Here is a 21791-nt window from a genome sequence, read left to right as displayed (position 1 = left end):
TGAGAGTCCAATCCATAGTGGATCTAACATAATAGTGTGAGAGTCCAGTCCATAGTGGATCTAACATAATAGTGAGAGTCCAGTCCATAGTGGATCGAGTTAATAATGTGAGAGTCCAGTCCATAGTGGATCTAACATAATAGTGTGAGAGTCCAGTCCATAGTGGATCTAACATAATAGTGTGAGAGTCCAGTCCATAGTGGATCTAACATAATAGTGTGAGAGTCCAGTCCATAGTGGATAGAGTTAATAATGTGAGAGTCCAGTCCATAGTGGATCTAACATAATAGTGTGAGAGTCCAGTCCATAGTGGATCTAACATAATAGTGTGAGAGTCCAGTCCATAGTGGATCTAACATAATAGTGTGAGAGTCCAGTCCATAGTGGATCTAACATATAAGTGTGACAGTCCAGTCCATAGTGGATCTAACATAATAGTGAGAGTCCAGTCCATAGTGGATCTAACATAATAGTGTGAGAGTCCAGTCCATAGTGGATCTAACATAATAGTGTGAGAGTCCAGTCCATAGTGGATCTAACATAATATTGTGAGAGTCCAGTCCATAGTGGATCGAGTTAATAATGTGAGAGTCCAGTCCATAGTGGATCGAGTTAATAGTGTGAGAGTCCAGTCCATAGTGGATCTAACATAATAGTGAGAGTCCGGTCCATAGTGGATCTAACATAATAGTGTGAGTCCGGTCCATAGTGGATCTAACATAATAGTGAGAGTCCAGTCCATAGTGGATCTAACATAATAGTGAGAGTCCAGTCCATAGTGGATCTAACATAATAGTGAGAGTCCAGTCCATAGTGGATCTAACATAATAGTGGGAGTCCAGTCCATAGTGGATCTAACATAATAGTGAGAGTCCAGTCCATAGTGGATCTAACATAATAGTGAGAGTCCAGTCCATAGTGGATCTAACATAATAGTGAGAGTCCAGTCCATAGTGGATCTAACATAATAGTGTGAGAGTCCAGTCCATAGTGGATTTAACATAATAATGTGAGAGTCCAATTCATAGTGAATCTAACATAATAGTGAGAGTCCAGTCCATAGTGGATCTAACATAATAGTGAGAGTCCAGTCCATAGTGGATCTAACATAATAGTGTGAGAGTCCAGTCCATAGTGGATCTAACATAATAGTGTGAGAGTCCAGTCCATAGTGGATCTAACATAATAGTGTGAGAGTCCAGTCCATAGTGGATCTAACATAATAGTGTGAGAGTCCAGTCCATAGTGGATCTAACATAATAGTGAGAGTCCAGTCCATAGTGGATCTAACATAATAGTGTGAGAGTCCAGTCCATAGTGGATTTAACATAATAATGTGAGAGTCCAATTCATAGTGAATCTAACATAATAGTGAGAGTCCAGTCCATAGTGGATCTAACATAATAGTGAGAGTCCAGTCCATAGTGGATCTAACATAATAGTGTGAGAGTCCAGTCCATAGTGGATCTAACATAATAGTGTGAGAGTCCAGTCCATAGTGGATCTAACATAATAGTGTGAGAGTCCAGTCCATAGTGGATCTAACATAATAGTGTGAGAGTCCAGTCCATAGTGGATCTAACATAATAGTGAGAGTCCAGTCCATAGTGGATCTAACATGATAGTGTGAGAGTCCAGTCCATAGTGGATCTAACATAATAGTGTGAGAGTCCAGTCCATAGTGGATCTAACATAATAGTGTGAGAGTCCAGTCCATAGTGGATCTAACATAATAGTGAGAGTCCAGTCCATAGTGGATCTAACATAATAGTGAGAGTCCAGTCCATAGTGGATCTAACATAATAGTGTGAGAGTCCAATCCATAGTGGATCTAACATAATAGTGTGAGAGTCCAGTCCATAGTGGATCTAACATAATAGTGAGAGTCCAGTCCATAGTGGATCGAGTTAATAATGTGAGAGTCCAGTCCATAGTGGATCTAACATAATAGTGTGAGAGTCCAGTCCATAGTGGATCTAACATAATAGTGTGAGAGTCCAGTCCATAGTGGATCTAACATAATAGTGTGAGAGTCCAGTCCATAGTGGATCTAACATATAAGTGTGACAGTCCAGTCCATAGTGGATCTAACATAATAGTGAGAGTCCAGTCCATAGTGGATCTAACATAATAGTGTGAGAGTCCAGTCCATAGTGGATCTAACATAATAGTGTGAGAGTCCAGTCCATAGTGGATCTAACATAATATTGTGAGAGTCCAGTCCATAGTGGATCGGGTTAATAATGTGAGAGTCCAGTCCATAGTGGATCGAGTTAATAATGTGAGAGTCCAGTCCATAGTGGATCTAACATAATAGTGAGAGTCCAGTCCATAGTGGATCTAACATAATAGTGTGAGAGTCCAGTCCATAGTGGATCTAACATAATAGTGAGAGTCCAGTCCATAGTGGATCTAACATAATAGTGTGAGAGTCCAGTCCATAGTGGATCTAACATAATAGTGTGAGAGTCCAGTCCATAGTGGATCTAACATAATAGTGAGAGAGTCCAGTCCATAGTGGATCGAGTTAATAATGTGAGAGTCCAGTCCATAGTGGAGCCATCTGGAGATCATCTTGAGTGGAGACAGGTCCGCAGCGCAGGGATGTCATCAACTGATGCACAGATTTTAAACAGCTAGCGCTTCATCTGTGGTCACCTGAGAACCTCTCCACGAAGGAGAGGGGGGCAGAAAAGAAAAGAGACGGCAGATCAACTGGTCTAAAAAGGGGGTGTATTTAAAGGCCAGTTTATACAAATGAGTTTTAAGATGGGACTTAAATGCTTCTACTGAGGTAGCATCTCCAACTGTTACTGCTGGAACATTCCAGAGTACTGGAGCCCCAATAGAAAACGCTCTATAGCCCGCAGACTTTTTTTGGGCTTTGGGAATCACTAATAAGCCAGTGCAGGTGAGCCAGTGCAGGTATAAATGTATATGTATAGTTATATGTATATATGTACAGGTATACATCTTTTGAGCAGAGGATGAATCACCGCTTTTTTGAATGCTAGGGGAACAGTGCCCGAGGAAAGTGATAAGTTTATAGAATTTAGCACTGATGGACATAATAATCCAAAAAGTTTCCCAGGAAGTGGATCAAGTAAACATGTTTGTTGTATCCCATTTACACGTTGTAACAATTCTTCTATTGTTATTTCATCAAAAAGATAGAAACTATTTTGGAGGGCAGTACCCGTCGTGTATACATATGTATCCGTCTTAATAGAACCTGGTGTAGCTGGGATGTGTTGTCTTTAATCTCCTTTTCTAATGACTTCAATTTTCTATTCAAAAATAAGTCATCTGCCGAGTGGGTGGAGCTACTGGGAGGAGTCCCTTGTTGGGTTGGCGATGCTACTGTACTGAACGAATGTTTAGGATTGTTTTTGTTTGAATTGAATTGTTTAGTCTTTATTTGAAGGGACAATGCTCAAAAACATGAAGCTCAAAGACAGATATGTTCTGCACCAGATTATAGCTAAATAGCTCATTCCCATCTGCAGTACATGGCGACCTAAAATAGAGGGATACAAAAATCATGCAATAACATGACAATAAAATCATATCACGTAATCAAAATAAGAAAAGTCATAAAATGCCTTTTCATGGACACATATTTGATATACAATACAAGCACCCCTCCTTTACATCATAACTAGACAATACATGCTCTTGTTCACATCTGTCAACATTTGTAAAAAAAACACCATGATTTTAACACACACACCTAACAGTTTTCAACAAAAATGCTGTCATGGATAACTATAATACACGTGAAGTTGATCTGCCAATCATAGTGGCCACCTTAGTGACCGTGTGAGGAGCTTTGATGGCTCCAAAGCCACGTCCTAACTTCAATTGTAAATGAAGAGTAATCTGTTAGACTTTTCAGGTTTGTTGTCAAGTCATTGTTGAGGCGGATGAGATTTGAGTAGTTATTAGCTTTAGCTAAGGTAAGCATGCGTTTATAAGTTATTAAGCTATCACTCCATGCTTGATGGGAAACCTCAAGTTTAGTCGAGCGTTATTTGCGTTCCAGTTTAAGGGCTCTGGTTTCTTCTGTAAACAATGGGGTACGCCTTTTAGGGGCCTTTTTTTTTAGCTTTCTTTGTGCTATACGATCAATGGTGTTGCGCAGGGCGTCCTTAAAGGGGAACATTATCAGCAGACCTATGTAAGCGTCAATATTTACCTTGATGGTGCAGAAAAAAGACCATCTATTTTTTTAACCGATTTCCAAACTCTAAATGGGTGAATTTTGGCGAATTAAACGCCTTTCTGTTAATCGCGCTGGAAGCGATGACGTCAGAATGTGACGTCGCCGAGGTAACACACCCACCATTTTCATTTTCAACACATTACAAACACCGGGTCTCAGCTGTTATTTTCCGTTTTTTTGACTATTTTTTTTAACTTTGGAGACATCATGCCTCGACGGTGTGTTGTTGGAGGGTGTAACAACACTAACAGGGAGGGATTCAAGTTGCACCACTGGCCCGAAGATGCCAAAGTGTCTGCCGCCAGACCCCCATTGAATGTGCCAGAGTGTCTCCACATTTGACCGGCGGTGCTAAGACAGACATGGCACAGAGATGTATGGATAACCTGCAGATGCATTTGCAACGATAGTCAACAAAATCACAAAGGTGAGTTTTGTTGATGTTAACTGCCAGCTAATCGATGCTAAAATGCTATTTACCGGCGGTGCTAAAGCGGACATGGCACAGAGATGTATGGATAACCTGTAGATGCATTTGCAACTATATTACGTTTCCTTCCACCCACATTTAATGCGAAACAAACACTTACCAATCGACGGATTTAAGTTGCTCCAGTGTCAAAAGATGCGAAAGTCCTGATCGTTTGGTCCGCACATTTTACCAGCGATGCTAACGCAGCTATTCGGCCATGCTATGGCTATGAATAGCGTCAATACCTTCAGTTTCTTCTTCAATACTTTCATACTCCAACCATCTGTTTCAATACATGCGTAATCTGTTGAATCGCTTAAGTCGCTGAAATCCGAGTTTGAATCGGAGCTAATGTCGCTATATCTTGCTGTGGTGTTCCCATTGTTTGTTTACATTGGCAGCACTGTGTGACGTCACAGGGAAATGGACAGTGTCTTCGCAGAGAGCCGAAAATAAGGCACTTTAAAGCTTTATTTAGGTATATTCCGAGACCGGTAAAATTAAAAATAAAAAAAATTAAAAAATACAACAAGCCACTGGGAGCTGATTTTTATTGTTTTTAACCCTTTTGAAGTTGTGATAATGTTCCCCTTTAAAGTTGTTAGTGAGATTTTCAATAGAACCCGCATCGTTTGGGAATGGCGCCATTACCGAAAGTAGTAGGCCAGCAAGAGTCATGGTTGTGACAACATTAATGTTGGGGCTGCTATAACAGTTGTTATTATTATTATTATTAGCTTGTTGACAATGAGTCAGAACTATGACTTTTGTAAGATAATGATCGGACGTGACTTTATTGTACGGGAGTACCAGAACTTTGGATGCGGTGACACCCCGGACAAGTGCTAGATCTATCGATGACTATGACTGCCCAAGTGCACAAGGACTAAGTTTGGTGTGGTAAAAACCTGACAACCCTGACCTCTGCTTTCTCCAACATCCTTAGCGTACGTTCCCAAAGCTCTAAAACCCGAGTGTCAAGGGTCCTAAATCAACCTGATATTCTCCAGTTAGGAGGCAATCTCCTGCTAGAAGTCCTTATACCGGTTTAGTGTGCAGCTCTCAGTAGCAAAGAGTTCACGTCGGGTTAACAACGTCCACATGAGCTCTCATTCCAGGTCAGGACCCCCCTCCCAGCTCGCCCTCCCCTTAGACACTTTGAAAGCGCCGCCAAAGCCAGGAAAAAAAAAAAGATCCTGGGGACAACAGAGAGAATGGGAGACATGAGAGGGTGCTGAAGGAAGTTCTTTCTCTAGCTTCCTCCCTCGTTCTGACCTCCGTGCCGTAGAAAAGGGAAATGTGATTGGCTGGGACGGAGACAAAGGCACCGCCCCCACCAGCAGAACCCTGTAATCAAGCCTCAAAACCTGCACGGCTCAGTCTTTTCTCACGTCTTTTCATTCAAGACTTGCTTTCTATTCTGCTCCATTCCGCCGGGGGACGGATTAAGTTTGTCCACCATTCTGCCGTTATTAGATGTAGGGTTGTCCCCTAAACAATGTTTTAATACCGGGACCAAAATGTATTTCGGTACGTTTAGATACTTATCGAAATAAAAGGGACCACAAAAAAAAAGTCTTTATTGTCTTTATTGTAACAAAAAATGTTAGTGTAGATGAAACATATGTTTATTATTGTCATTTAGTCCTTCAATAAAATGTTGAACATACTAGACAACTTGTCTTTTAGTAGTAAGTAAACAAACAAAGACTCCTAATTAGTCTGCACTAACATATTGTCTCATTTATACACCTATTATTTTATACACATTATGAGGGACAAACTGTAAAAAAATAATATTAATCTACTTGTTCATTTGCTGTTAATATCTGCTTATTTTCTCTTTTAACATGTTCTATCTACACTTCTGTTAAAATGTAATAATCACTTATTCTTCTCTTCTTTGATACCACACATTAGTTTTGGATGATACCACACATTTAGGTATCGATCCGATACCAAGTAATTGCAGGATCATACAATAAAATATGATACCTAATAAAGGCATAATAATATGGTTAAAAAAATACTGATGTAAAGGGTAGGTGTCGCCCTGTTTTCTGTTTTAACATGTTTTATCTACACTTCTGTTAAAATTTAATAATCACTTATTCTTCTCTTCTTTGATACTTTTCATTAGGTTTGGATGATACCACACATTTAGGTATTGACGCGATACCAAGTCGTTACAGGATCATAAATTGGTCATATTCAAAGTCCCCATGTGTCCAGGGACATATTAACTGACTATAAAGATAATATGAATTTTTTAAAAAGGAAAAAAGATTTTGTGAGGATAAACAATATCGATGTAATCATACTATCTACTCGATACGCTCTTGTACCATTTATCATTACCTGGTATCATTACAGTGGATTTCAGGTGCAGATTCACCCATGACATTTGTTTACATTTATGAGTGCTATCTGACTTTTTCGCATGTTTAGCTATTATCTGTCCTCCAGTGATAATGCTACTTGTAAGAAACAAAAATCCCAGAACCACACGGCAGGACGTGGTGAATGACCTGCAGAGAGCTGGGACCAAAGTAACAAATGTTACCATCAGTAACACACTACGCCGACAGGAAATCAAATCCTGCAGTGCCCGACGTGTCCCCCTGCTTAAGCCAGTGGATGTCCAGGCCCGTCTGAAGTTTGCCAGAGAGCACATGGGAGAATGTCATGTGGTCAGATGAAACCAAAATAGAACTATTTGGTATAAACTCAACTCGTGTTTGGAGGAAGAAGAATACTGAGTTGCATCCCAAGAACACCACACCTACTGTGAAGCATGGGGGTGGAAACATCATGCTTTGGGGCTGTTTTTCTGCTAAGGGGACAGGACGATTGATCCGTGTTAAGGAAAGAATGAATGGGGCCATGTATCCTGAGATTTGGAGCCAAAACCTCCTTCCATCAGTTAGAGCTTTGAATGGTTGACCAAGTACTTATTTTCCACCATCATTTACCAATAAATTCTTTAAAATTCCTACAATGTGAATTTTTTTCCACATTCTGTCTCTCACAGTTGAAGTGTACCTATGATGAAAATGACAGACCTCTGTCATCATTTGAAGTGGGAGAACTTGCACAATCGCTGGCTGACTAAATACTTTTTTGCCCCACTGTATATGTGGTGAAGCGGTACTTTTCAAACAGACTGTAGTACTTTTTGGATTCATTAGTACCGCCATGCTATACCAGCACCGGTATACCGTACAACCCTAGAGCAGCGATGTGTTAGATCCGCTCAGCGATACCAGGCGGGATGAGTGGAGGAAGCGAATGAAAAGCTGGAGAAAAGCGAGGGCGTGAAAGGGCAAATCCTTGGAGGCTGTCTCAGATTGGACAGGATGGTCGCTGAGAGTCGATTACAGAGGAGACTTCCTCCATCTTTATGAGCGTGTCATAAAGCCGGCTGTAACACTCCGACTCACACGGCCTCCGTGCATCCCTCCCCGCCCCCGCCGGGGTCTGCCTCCGTCTCTTTTGGAATTGTGAGCGATGAATATGGAGTGATGATGAAAAAGAAGGTGAATGATTGCCAAGGAAACAAATGGAGGATTTTCCTCCAGGAAATAAAGAGAGGGGAAGATTGCCCCCCTTTTCGCATCCATGCTTTCCCCTCTTTGACTTCCCCAAGTGGAATAATTATGCTCTCATTTTCTGGCATTGTTGCTTTGTCAATGTGCAAACTCCGAGACCCTTCCTCTCTTCATGCATATCTTAGCCCCTGTAAATGTCACGTATGTTGGTGTGGGATGCCAGCACAGCTTCTCAAAAGTCTAAACTGAAAGTGTCTTCAAAATGTCTCTAATTAATTTATTTGTGTCAGATTCAAACACCGGTGACATCTATTAAAAAGACAAGAAGCAAGGAACCATGCAGAGACAGAGTTCAATTTAGCTCATGAGGAGAACGCATGGAGTTGAACACTTAGTCACAGTCTCGCCCTACGCTCTAAGGTTCAGCTCCTCTGTCCCTCTATTTATTCAGGAGTTCCACAGTCAACATCACTGAGGCCGCCTCTAAAAGGAGTGGTCACATATATTATGCAAAGCAGGTCCAGGACGCACATTACGTGACGGAATGTGCTGGAGGCCTTGTGATTCCGCCTTGTCTCTGCTTCGTCTGCGTGCTGTCGTCTTTTTTGCGTTGAGGTCCTTGAAGTCTTTGGCTGTTAGCGGGCTAAAACAAAGATAACATCTGCGGCTGAGGCCACCCCTCAGACAAGAAGTTTCGTCCTTGCACAGATAGAAATGTCTAACTTGAGCACAATAGCTAATAACTATAGCAATGGAATTTAAGCATACTAAAGTTGAGTGAATATATATATACATGATTATTCTAACACACATACAAAAAGATTACCATATTTCCTTGAATAGCCACCGGGGCGCTAATTAATTTAAAACCTTTTCTTTTTCTGGCGTTTACCAAAGGCATGCGGTAAATTTAGGCCTGCGCTTATAAATTTGAGTGTGATGTAAGGATACCATCATGAAAAGCACATTTAATAAAAAAAACGTTATTATGGTCTTACCTTTACTTAAAAATGAAGTCCATGCGCAGTTCCTTCTGATCAAAAGCATCAATAACTTGTTTATAGAAGTCTTCCTTATCTTCTTTCAGTTTTAAAAGTCTTTCTGTCTCTATGGAGATCTTCCTTTATTACCTCCTGCTTCAATTGAAAGTCCAGTTTAGAAAACTGTTTTATTTTAGATATGTAATCCTCCATGTTAAAAGTGCAAGCGAGAGGAAAGAATAAACGATCGCTGCTCACTCTTGCTGCTTGTTGTCACTTCTTCTGCAGCCGAGTAGTCGCAAGAAGGATCACTAGCGCCCTCTACCACCAGGAGGCGGGAGTAATTTAATGACTCCTATTTGACACACGCAGCTACGGTATATTAATAAAACATAGCTGCTTACTCTTCTTTTTAGCATATTCAATAGCTTGGACCTTAAATCCTACTGAATAGCTCTTAATCTTCTTCCCTTTATGCGATTTCAAATTATTGAACTCAACCTCCTCCATTTTGAAAATGATGACAGGTGAAGTGTCACTCGTGACGTGACGAGTTTGACCCGGCGGAAATTCTAGGCATATGCTAATTATTTGGCGAAACGAGTTTGACCCGGCCGAAATTCTAGACAGGCGCTAATAAAATAATATTTTGCGAAACGAGTTTGACCCGTCGTTAATCCTGAGCCGGCGCATACTATATACCCGGCGGCAATTCAAGGAAATACGGTAAACCTCTTAAAGCCACAAGCTGTTTGTTTACATTATTTGTTTTTTTTTTTATTTCTTTTTGCTATTTGGGCTTATCGGACCCTAATTGGAATAAAAACTAAGAATAACCTTTTGATATGATGTACTTAGTCCATAAATACCGTATTTTTCGGATTATAAATAGCTCTAGTATACGTCGCACCGGCTGAAAATGCATTAATAAGAAGGAAAAAAACATATATAAGTCGCACTGGAGTATAAGTCGCATTTTTGGGGGAATTTTTTTGATAAAATCCAACAGGCTGAATAAGTGTAGGTTATATGAGGCATAAATAGGCAACTGCTATGTTAAACTAACATATTATGGTAAGAGTCATTCAAATAACTATAACATATAGAACATGCTATACCTTTACCAAACTATCTCTCACTCCTAATCCATAAATCCCATGAAATCTTCTTCCTGGATGTGGCTTCTAAACAACTCTGCCAACTCCAAAGATATGCAACGCTTCCTCTTTTCCTTTTCTGCTGCATATTTCACTACGTCCAGCTTGTAATCTGCAGTACATGATTTCCTTTTCAACGCCATTTTTTGTTCAGCCCTTCTCACTTTTTATAAGTTACCGCCAACCATGAAATGATCCATTTTAATAGCTACGGCAGTAGCATATAGCAGTTAGCAGTTAGCATCCCATAACCCACAATGCACTTCTGCCATGACCCTCCCCCGCCGAATTCTTATTGGTTGACATGTGTGTGACGATTGCTGATATTTTCTTCGTCTCTTCCGCGAATAAGATAAATAATATTATTTGATATTTTATGGTAATGTGTTAATAATTTCACACATAAGTCGCTCCGGAGTATATGTCACACAAACTATAAAAAAAACTGCGACTTATAGTCGGAAAAATACAGTACACAAACATGTACTTCATGTGTGTGTAAATGTATAAACACAACATCTTCCATTATTTTGTCATTTCCTTCTTAAAAGCATCCATTCAGTCAAATCCAGGCTATATTCAGAAAGGTTTTAACATGTCAAAAACTGAAGAGAATTCAGCCCAAAAGAAGGTTGCCATTCTTCTTGTTGACAACAAGACACTGACTTGTAAAAGTCACTTCAGTGCAGTCTTCATTGGGGTGTTTACCAAATGTTCTTAAGCCCCGGCAACAATCCATTTGCAACCTTCTTTTATTTTCACGTGTTTTCTCGCCGGCAGCGTGATCAAGTCGCTGGCCGGCGGTCGTCTCTCTTCGCTTGATTTAGCCGACGCATTGCCGCCTTTCCTCCCGTATTAACGGCTTCACTGATGATCACTGATGATTAGCTGCAGGAAAACTGCTGGCACATCAGTGCTGCTCCAGCTCGGGACTCCAGCTTAACTCCCCGTCTTTAATTGTAAGTAAATGTTGTTTATCAAGCACTTTCCACAGATCACATCACTAAGCGCTGAACAAAACATAGCTGAAGTAAAACAATAATTCAATGAAAACAACAACATCGTAAAAAGTGGATTCAAAATGATATAAGGTGCATTAACTAAAAGCTACAGACTGAAGAGTTGTGGCATAACAAGTCAGTGATGTACTGAGGGGCCCCACCATGCAACTGAAGAGTAGGGGCATAACAAGTCAGTGATGTACTGAGGGGCCCCACCAGGCAACTGAAGAGTAGGAGCATAACAAGTCAGTGATGTACTGAGGGGCCCCGCCATGCAACTGAAGAGTAGGGGCATAACAAGTCAGTGATGTACTGAGGGGCCCCACCATGCAACTGAAGAGTAGGAGCATAACAAGTCAGTGATGTTCTGAGGGGCCCCGCCATGTAGGGGCATAACAAGTCAGTGATGTACTGAGGGGCCCCACCTTGCAACTGAAGAGTAGGGGAATAACAAGTCAGTTATGTACTGAGGGGCCCCACCATGCAACTGAAGAGTAGGGGCCTAACAAGTCAGTGATGTACTGAGGGGCCCCACCATGCAACTGAAGAGTAGGGGCATAACAAGTCAGTGATGTACTGAGGGGCCCCACCATGCAACTGAAGAGTAGGGGCATAACAAGTCAGTCATGTACTGAGGGGCCCCGCCATGCAACTGAAGAGTAGGGGCATAACAAGTCAGTGATGTACTGAGGGGCCCCACCATGCAACTGAAGAGTAGGAGCATAACAAGTCGGTGATGTACTGAGGGGCCCCGCCATGCAACTGAAGAGTAGGGGCATAACAAGTCAGTGATGTACTGAGGGGCCCCACCATGCAACTGAAGAGTAGGAGCATAACAAGTCAGTGATGTTCTGAGGGGCCCCGCCATGTAGGGGCATAACAAGTCAGTGATGTACTGAGGGGCCCCACCTTGCAACTGAAGAGTAGGGGAATAACAAGTCAGTTATGTACTGAGGGGCCCCACCATGCAACTGAAGAGTAGGGGCCTAACAAGTCAGTGATGTACTGAGGGGCCCCACCATGCAACTGAAGAGTAGGGGCATAACAAGTCAGTGATGTACTGAGGGGCCCCACCATGCAACAGAAGAGTAGGGGCCTAACAAGTCAGTGATGTACTGAGGGGCCCCACCATGCAACTGAAGAGTAGGAGCATAACAAGTCAGTGATGTTCTGAGGGGCCCCGCCATGTAGGGGCATAACAAGTCAGTGATGTACTGAGGGGCCCCACCTTGCAACTGAAGAGTAGGGGAATAACAAGTCAGTTATGTACTGAGGGGCCCCACCATGCAACTGAAGAGTAGGGGCCTAACAAGTCAGTGATGTACTGAGGGGCCCCACCATGCAACTGAAGAGTAGGGGCATAACAAGTCAGTGATGTACTGAGGGGCCCCACCATGCAACTGAAGAGTAGGGGCCTAACAAGTCAGTGATGTACTGAGGGGCCCCACCATGCAACTGAAGAGTAGGAGCATAACAAGTCAGTGATGTTCTGAGGGGCCCCGCCATGTAGGGGCATAACAAGTCAGTGATGTACTGAGGGGCCCCACCTTGCAACTGAAGAGTAGGGGAATAACAAGTCAGTTATGTACTGAGGGGCCCCACCATGCAACTGAAGAGTAGGGGCATAACAAGTCAGTGATGTACTGAGGGGCCCCACCATGCAACTGAAGAGTAGGGGCATAACAAGTCAGTGATGTACTGAGGGGCCCCACCATGCAAATGAAGAGTAGGGGCCTAACAAGTCAGTGATGTACTGAGGGGTCCCACCATGCAACTGAAGAGTAGGGGCATAACAAGTCAGTGATGTACTGAGGGGTCCCACCATGCAACTGAAGAGTAGGGGCCTAACAAGTCAGTGATGTTCTGAGGGCCCCCGCCATGTAGGGGCATAACAAGTCAGTGATGTACTGAGGGGCCCCACCTTGCAACTGAAGAGTAGGGGAATAACAAGTCAGTTATGTACAGAGGGGCCCCACCATGCAACTGAAGAGTAGGGGCCTAACAAGTCAGTGATGTACTGAGGGGCCCCACCATGCAACTGAAGAGTAGGGGAATAACAAGTCAGTTATGTACTGAGGGGCCCCACCATGCAACTGAAGAGTAGGGGCATAACAAGTCAGTTATGTACTGAGGGGCCCCACCATGCAACTGAAGAGTAGGGGCCTAACAAGTCAGTGATGTACTGAGGGGTCCCACCATGCAACTGAAGAGTAGGGGCATAACAAGTCAGTGATGTACTGAGGGGTCCCACCATGCAACTGAAGAGTAGGGGCATAACAAGTCAGTTATGTACTGAGGGGCCCCACCATGCAACTGAAGAGTAGGGGCATAACAAGTCAGTGATGTACTGAGGGGTCCCACCATGCAACTGAAGAGTAGGGGCATAACAAGTCAGTTATGTACTGAGGGGCCCCACCATGCAACTGAAGAGTAGGGGCCTAACAAGTCAGTGATGTACTGAGGGGTCCCACCATGCAACTGAAGAGTAGGGGCATAACAAGTCAGTGATGTACTGAGGGGTCCCACCATGCAACTGAAGAGTAGGGGCATAACAAGTCAGTTATGTACTGAGGGGTCCCACCATGCAACTGAAGAGTAGGGGCATAACAAGTCAGTGATGTACTTAGGGGTCCCACCATGCAACTGAAGAGTAGGGGCCTAACAAGTCAGTGATGTACTGAGGGGCCCCACCATGCAACTGAAGAGTAGGGGCCTAACAAGTCAGTGATGTACTGAGGGGTCCCACCATGCAACTGAAGAGTAGGGGCATAACAAGTCAGTTATGTACTGAGGGGCCCCACCATGCAACTGAAGAGTAGGGGCCTAACAAGTCAGTGATGTACTGAGGGGTCCCACCATGCAACTGAAGAGTAGGGGCATAACAAGTCAGTGATATACTGAGGGGCCCCACCATGCAACTGAAGAGTAGGGGCTAAGGGGCCGAGCCCAACTCCTGAAAACCAACCACACACCATAATTCCTCCTCCACCAAATTTCACACTCGGCACAATGCAGTCCCAAATGTAACGTTCTCCTGGCAACTTCCAAACCCTGTGTTGGTCCATCAGATTGCCAGATGAAAAAGTGTGGTTCATCATCCAGAGAAGGCATCTCCACTGCTCTAGAGTCCAGTGGTGATGTCCTTTACACCACTGCATCCCACACTTTGCATTGGTGTTGGTGATGTATGGCTTAGACACAGCTGCTCGGCCATGGAAACCCATTCCATGAAGCTCTCTGCGTACCGTAGGTGGGCTAATTGGAAGGTCACATGAAGTTTGGAGCTGTGTAGCAAGTGACCGGGCAGAAAGTCTTTGCACTATGCTGACCTCTCTGTCAGTTTACATGGCCTACCACTTGGTTGCTGTTGTTCCCAAACTTTTCCATTTTCTTATGATAAAGTTGACTTTGGAATATTTGGGAGCGAGGAAATTTGATGATTAATGTTTATTCCTGTTGTTTCTGCAGCGTGTGCGGCAGGTTTCTACAAGTCCAGGTCGTCTGAGGCCGGATGCTCCAAGTGTCCTCCACACAGCTACTCACTCCGGGAAGGCTCCGCCGTCTGCGACTGCCACTCCGGCTTCTTCCGGGCTGACGTAGACCCGCCCTTCATGGCTTGTTCCCGTAAGTAAGCTCGCTTCTACACACCTCCTACTGCAGTGTTTTTGTGTGCCTTATTGTGAGTTTGTTGGTTTTTTCCTGTGTGTAGTGCTTTAGTTCTTGTCTTGCGCTGTTATTTTGGTGTTCCTTCCTGTTTTGTTGGGTGTTTTCCTGTAGCAGTTTCATGTCTTCCTTTGAGCGCAAGGCTATTTACGTCGTCGCGATCCTTCTTTGTGTGGACATTGTCCATCGCCACGTCAGGTCCGGGATGTACTTTGTGGACGCCGTAAGTTTTTGCTGTCGTCCAGCATTCCGTTTCTGTATACTTTGTAGCCGGTTCGGTCTTCGTTTTGCATTGCCATTGCCTTTTTCTTTTCTTGTCCCTTTTGTTCATTATTGGTTTTAGCATTACATACCTATTTACCTGCACCTGCCTTCCGCTGTGGTCTGCATATTGGGATCACAACAAACCATCCACGTCTCACCCGACACATTCCCACTTTTACGAAGCAATTAACTACCTGCTGCCACCTACTGACGTGGAGTATTACGTGGTTACTCTCAGATTATAATTATTGATAAGTAGGCTAGACTACTGCTACTCACTTCTTGTCGGCAAGAACATCCAGAAGTTGCGGTACTTACAGAATAGTGCTGCTAGGATCCTGATGACAGTGCGGGAATACAACCATGTCCCACCGGTTCTCAAATCCCTTCACTGGCTTCCTGTTCCACTCGGGATTGAATACAAAGTCTTCCTATTAACCCACCAGTGCCTCCCACCAGTACCTCAAAGAACTGCTCACCTCCAAATCCTCCACACAACATGACCACAAACTCCTCCAACATCTGAGGACAATGCTACGACAGTCTGTGGAACACTCTCCCTGACCACCTGAGGGTACCACAGACTGTGAATGCTCTTAAAAAAGGCTTTAAAACCCATCTTTTAAAGAATAGCCTTTTTTTTTTTTTTTAGATATACCGCATTTCCTTGAATTGCCAGCGGGTATATATTATCCGCATGCCTCGTTTTACCGCCGGGCCAAACTTGTTTCGCAGAATAATTAGCATATGCCTCGTTTTAACGCCGGGGCAAACTTGTCACGTCACAAGTGACACTTCACCTTGACAACAGCCGTTTTCTAAACTGGACGTTCAATCGAAGCAGGAGGTAATAAATAAAGGAAGATTTCCATCAAGACAGAGAGACTTTTAAAACTGAAGAAAGATAAGGAAGAATTCTATAGACAAGTTATTGATGCTTTTGTTCAGAAGGAGCGGCGCATGGACTTCATTTATAAATAAATGTTTTGTTTTTTTATTAAATGTGCTTTTCATGATGGTATCCTTACATCACACTCAAATTTATAAGTGCAGGCCTAAATTTACCGCATGCCTTTGGTAAGCGCCGGAGTTAGAAGAAGTTTTAAATGAATTACCGCCCTGGTGTCAATTCAGGGAAATATGGCATGCATGCTAGTTCTAGTTTTTATTTTTATGTTTTATTACACTGTAGCACTTTCAGGTGTTTGGCTCAATTTAAATTGTTTTTTTAGAAATAAAATGAAGTTGCATCATTTTCCACGGCACACCAGGCAGTATCTCACGGCACACTGCTGCGCAGCGGTTGAAAAACACGGTCCTGCTGCATGCTGGGTAGACAACGCGACACAGGCGAGACCTGGTATTTGGCGCAGAAAAGCTAACTCATCACATCTCTGACGTGCACTTTTTTTTTTGAATGGTGCTCTTGTCCTGTGATCCTGTTACCGATGACTAAACCACCGTCCTCGTCCCGTTAAAGACAAATGTCTTCTTTCTCCTTGTTCAAACCTCTCAGTGAAGTCCTAAAACCTAATTAGGCTCATGTGGAGCACGTGGTTTTCATGTCTGGGGAAAAAAAAAAAAAAATTCTGTTTGGAAAAACACTAAAGATAACAGAAAACGTTGAATAAAATGTGGATTTCTGTCTGATGCCACAAACTGGAAGGGATGTAACGATACCACAAATCTCACGGTATCAACGCCACGGTACGGTAGAAGACTTGGTAGAAATGCCCTAGTGTGTGAAATGAAGTGGCATCAATGTTTAGGCTAAACACACTTCCTATAATTGAAGACGTACCTACTCGGTGGTCTTGTGGTTAGAATGTAAGCCCTGAGATCTCTAGGTCGAGACATACCAAAGACTAAAAAAATGGGAGCTGTTACCTCCCTCGGCATCAAGGGTTGGGATTGAATAGAATAGAATAGAATAGAAAGTACTTTATTGATCCCTGGAGGAAATTCAGCACCACAGTTCACTTACAATAGACATTAAACACTTATGTATTTTTTACATGTGAATAATGTAAATACAGTCTATTATACAGCATTATTCACATGTGAATACTATAAATACAGTCTATTATACAGCATTATTCACATGTGAATAATATAAATACAGTATTATACAGCATTATTCACATGTGAATAACATAAATACAGTCTATTATACAGCATTATTCACATGTGAATAACATAAATACAGTCTATTATACAGCATTATTCACATGTGAATAATATAAATACAGTCTATTATACAGCATTATTCACACGTGAATAATATAAATAGAGTCAATTATACAGCATTATTCACACATGAATATTTTAAATACAGTCTATTATACGGCATTATTCACATTTGAATAATATAAATACAGTCTATTATACGGCATTATTCACACGTGAATAATATAAATAGAGTCAATTATACAGCATTATTCACACATGAATATTTTAAATACAGTCTATTATACGGCATTATTCACATTTGAATAATATAAATACAGTCTATTATACGGCATTATTCACACGTGAATAATATAGAGTCAATTATACAGCATTATTCACACATGAATATTTTAAATACAGTCTATTATACGGCATTATTCACATTTGAATAATATAAATACAGTCTATTATACAGCATTATTCACACGTGAATAATATAAATAGAGTCAATTATACAGCATTATTCACACATGAATATTTTAAATACAGTCTATTATACGGCATTATTCACATTTGAATAATATAAATACAGTCTATTATACGGCATTATTCACACGTAAATAATATAAATACAGTCTATTATACGGCATTATTCTCATGTGAATAATATAAATACAGTCTATTATACAGCATTATTCACATGTGAATAATATAAATACAGTCTATTATACAGCATTATTCACATGTGAATAATATAAATACAATATACATTTACAGTACATGTAGAGTCAAAAGGAACAATCTACAAGGTTAATACAGTTCTCTTTCTTCTCCTTAATTTATCTGCTTTCTTTAGTATCTCTGGTTATCATGACATATATGTATTGTTTCATTTGAAACAATTGTATTGTTGATGATAGAGGTCATTATTGTTATTATTCATTATCAATAGTGTTATTTGTATTGATCCATTTGTAGTGTAATAATGTTCACTGTCATTTCTGTGTTATTAATATTTACTTCACTAACTGCTTCTTTGATATCACTTTTACTATCACATTTTTACGTATCCTGTTCGTTGATGTTTTGTGTTTGTCTCTTTGTCTTGTCCACATTAATATAAGTCCATTTAATAAAGTCAAATACAAATAGAGTATCCAATACTTCTCTTTAGTAAGGTAAATGTGTACAGCAGATATATATATATATATATATATATATATATATATATATATATACCTCAAAAGTTGATGTTAAGCTTCACTGGCTTTGAATATATTTCCAGTTTGATGGTTTATCAAGTAACTCGTATCCACTCGTCTCCAACCGATGCACCGTGACCCGCTCCGTGTTGCCGTGGAAACGCTCCAGACAAAGTTAGCGCTTTATTACGCTGAGTGTTGGTGGTCATGCCTCAAAAAAAGTAATCAGTAACAAATTACTTCTCCCTAAATTAATTGAGTTAGTAACTTGGTTACCTCATTGTAAGAGTTATTAGTTATTCAGTTACCTCATGTCCGAAAAGGAGTAGGAAGAAAAAAATACAAACAAAAAATATCGATGTAATCATTGTAGTATCGACTAGATAATGATAATAATAATAATAATAATACATTTTACTTATAAGGTGCCTTTCTGGGCGCTGAAGTACACCGTACAAAATCAAAATAAATCCATTGGATAAAAACAACAACAACAAATAGAAGAAGAGATACGCTCTTGTACTTGGTATCATTACAGTGGATTTGTTTTCATTCAGGAGCACTAGCTTTTGTTAGCGGTGAGCTCTTGTATCCTCTCATGGCGTGTAGCGAAGCACGTTTAGCTACTCCTCGTCCTCCAGTGATAACGTAAGTTGTAAGAAACTTACCTGTTAGCTGCTAGCTAGCTAGCCATGTCTTAAATCAGCTCTTCCTGAGGATGTTTCAGTGTTATAACTTCACCTTTATCTTGACTTTTTACACCAAAACGCGTCCATTCTCCCTTTTCTGTCTACACACTGTGTCTGCTTGTAAGTACTCTGTGTGTGTGTGTGCTGCCGAACATGCTCCTCTGCTGGTAAAAACCAGCAATGTCACCTCAAGACGACGCGGCCGTTTAAAAAAAAAAAAGAGAACCGGTACTTTTTAGAGGCTGTATTGTACCGAATATGATTCATTAGTATGGCGGTACTTTACTAGTACTGGTATACCGGATTTTAATCCCGTTGTTTTTTCTCAATGTTCCTTTGGTCCTCAGAGCCTCCATCAGCTCCGCAGCAGCTGATTTCGGTGGTGAATGAGACCTCGGTGGTTCTAGAGTGGGGCCCCCCTCGCCGACTGGGAGGCCGGAGCGACATCAGCTACAACCTGGAGTGTCTGGTCTGTCAAAGCGCCAACCACGCTCAGACGGGCGCCAAAGCCTTTCCCCGGAACCACAGCACCACCCAGCCTGACGCCCAGCACCTTGGCCGGGGCATGCAGTCGGACCAGGGGATCGTGGGACCGGAGGTCCAGTCCGGCAGAGGCGTCTATCAGAGGGAGTCCACCCGGCGGGTTCCGGGCTCCCAGCTGTGCCAACCTTGCAGCTCCGACGTGCTGTTCTCTCCGGGCCGGACCGGCTTGAGGGGTACTCGGGTGGTGGTGAGCGAGCTGAGGGCCCACACCCACTACACCTTCCTGGTGCAAGCACGCAACGGGGTCTCCCAGGCTGCCGCTGAAGGGGCCGGCCAGAGTGTTTCTGTCTCTGTGACCACCAATCAAGCAGGTAAGAAAGGTGTGATGGCCACTCATCTGCACGTGGCTTGGTATTATCTTGGCATCGTCTTGCTGAAATAAGCAGGGGCGCCCATGATAACGTTGCTTGGATGGCAACATTTGTTGCTCCAAAACCTGTATAATAGTATAATAATATATTTGTATTTGTAAAAAGCACTTTACATTAAGAAAACAACCTTAAAGTGCTACAGTGTATTAAAAAAATAAATTAAAAGATAATAAAAATAAATACAAATAAAAACTTGGACAGCCTGATAGCTAAAACTAGTATGCATACATCTAAAAAAAAAAAGGTTGTTTTAGCCTTTTGTAAAAGCATCCACAGTCTGTGGTACCTTCAGGTTGACAGGGAGAGCGTTCCACAGACTGTGAGCGGTGGAGCAGAAAGCACGATCTCCCATTGTTCTTAGCTTTTTCCTCGGAGGTTACCTTTCAGCATTAATGGTGCCTTCACAGATGTGTAAGTTACCCATGCCTTGGGCACTAATACACCCCCACACCATCACACATGCTGCCTTTTACACTTTGCGCCTACAACAGTCCGGATGGTTCTTTTCCTCTTTGATCCGAAGGACACCACGTTCCCAGTTTCCAAGAACAATTTGAAATGTGGACTTGTCATACCACAGAAAACTTTTCTACTTTTCACCAGTCCATCTTAGATGAGCTCGGACCCAGCGAAGCATTTCTGGGTGTTCTTGATAAATGCATAGTAGAGTTTCAACTTGCATTTACAGATGTAGCGACCAACTATAGTTACTGACAGTGTTTTTCTGAATTGTTCCTGAGCCCATGTGGTGATATCCTTTGTCCATTGATATCGCTTATGGGTGCAGGGATCCAAGGACACAGGCGTTCAATGTTGTTTTTTGGCATTGCCGCTTACGTTCAGTGATTTCTCCAGATTCTCTGAACCTTTTGATGATTTTACGGAGCGTAGATGGTGAAATCCTTAAATTCCTTGCAATAGCTGCTTGAGAAATGTTGTTCTTAAACAATTTGCTCACGCATTTGTCGACAAAGTGGTGACCCTCGTCCTTGTTTGTGAATGAGTGAGCATTTCACGGAAGCTGCTTTTGTACCCAATCATGGCACCCACCTGTTCACCTGTGGGATGTTGCAAATAAGTCTTTGACGAGCATTTCCCAACTTTCTCAGTCTTTTTTGCCACCTGTGCCAGCTTTTTCGAAACACGTTTGCAGGCATCAGGCTCCAAATGAGCTAATAATTGCGAAAAACACGGTTTGTCAGTGTGAAGATGAAATATTTTGTCTTTGCAGTCCATTCAAATGAATATAAGTTTTATTTTTATTTAGCATTTACACAAAGTGACAACTTCACTGCTTTTGGGTTGGAACCCTTTTTAAAAGACTAAGATCACATTTAAGTAAGTAGGCAGTATGTGGACAACATGAACAAGTAACTAATGCTGTAAGAAAAAAGCTTCTAAGGAAGATTGTGTCTTATTGTCCACGTCTTCTTAGATAATGCAAGTGTTTATTGTGATTATTTTTAGCGTGAATTAAAGTGTCTGGCACTCATTACTCTGGATTTTGTCG

The 21791-nt window shown here is 41.9% G+C and overlaps 1 protein-coding gene across 1 annotated transcript in view; it reads left to right on the top strand.

Annotated features, from left to right (window-relative positions):
• Positions 1 to 21791, top strand: part of LOC133568775 (ephrin type-A receptor 4-like) — a 95108-nt gene that overhangs the window by 45126 nt on the left and 28191 nt on the right. The window contains exons 6-7 of the mRNA XM_061920910.1: positions 14849 to 15004; positions 19715 to 20221. Coding sequence (XP_061776894.1) covers positions 14849 to 15004; positions 19715 to 20221 — 663 coding nt within the window. The remainder of the gene's footprint in view (positions 1 to 14848; positions 15005 to 19714; positions 20222 to 21791) is intronic.

Source organism: Nerophis ophidion, linkage group LG14 (assembly GCF_033978795.1).
Source record: "Nerophis ophidion isolate RoL-2023_Sa linkage group LG14, RoL_Noph_v1.0, whole genome shotgun sequence".
NCBI classification, from domain to species: Eukaryota; Metazoa; Chordata; class Actinopteri; order Syngnathiformes; family Syngnathidae; genus Nerophis; species Nerophis ophidion.
Note: the sequence above shows the minus strand (reverse complement) of the source record. Positions and strands in the feature narration are given on the sequence as shown.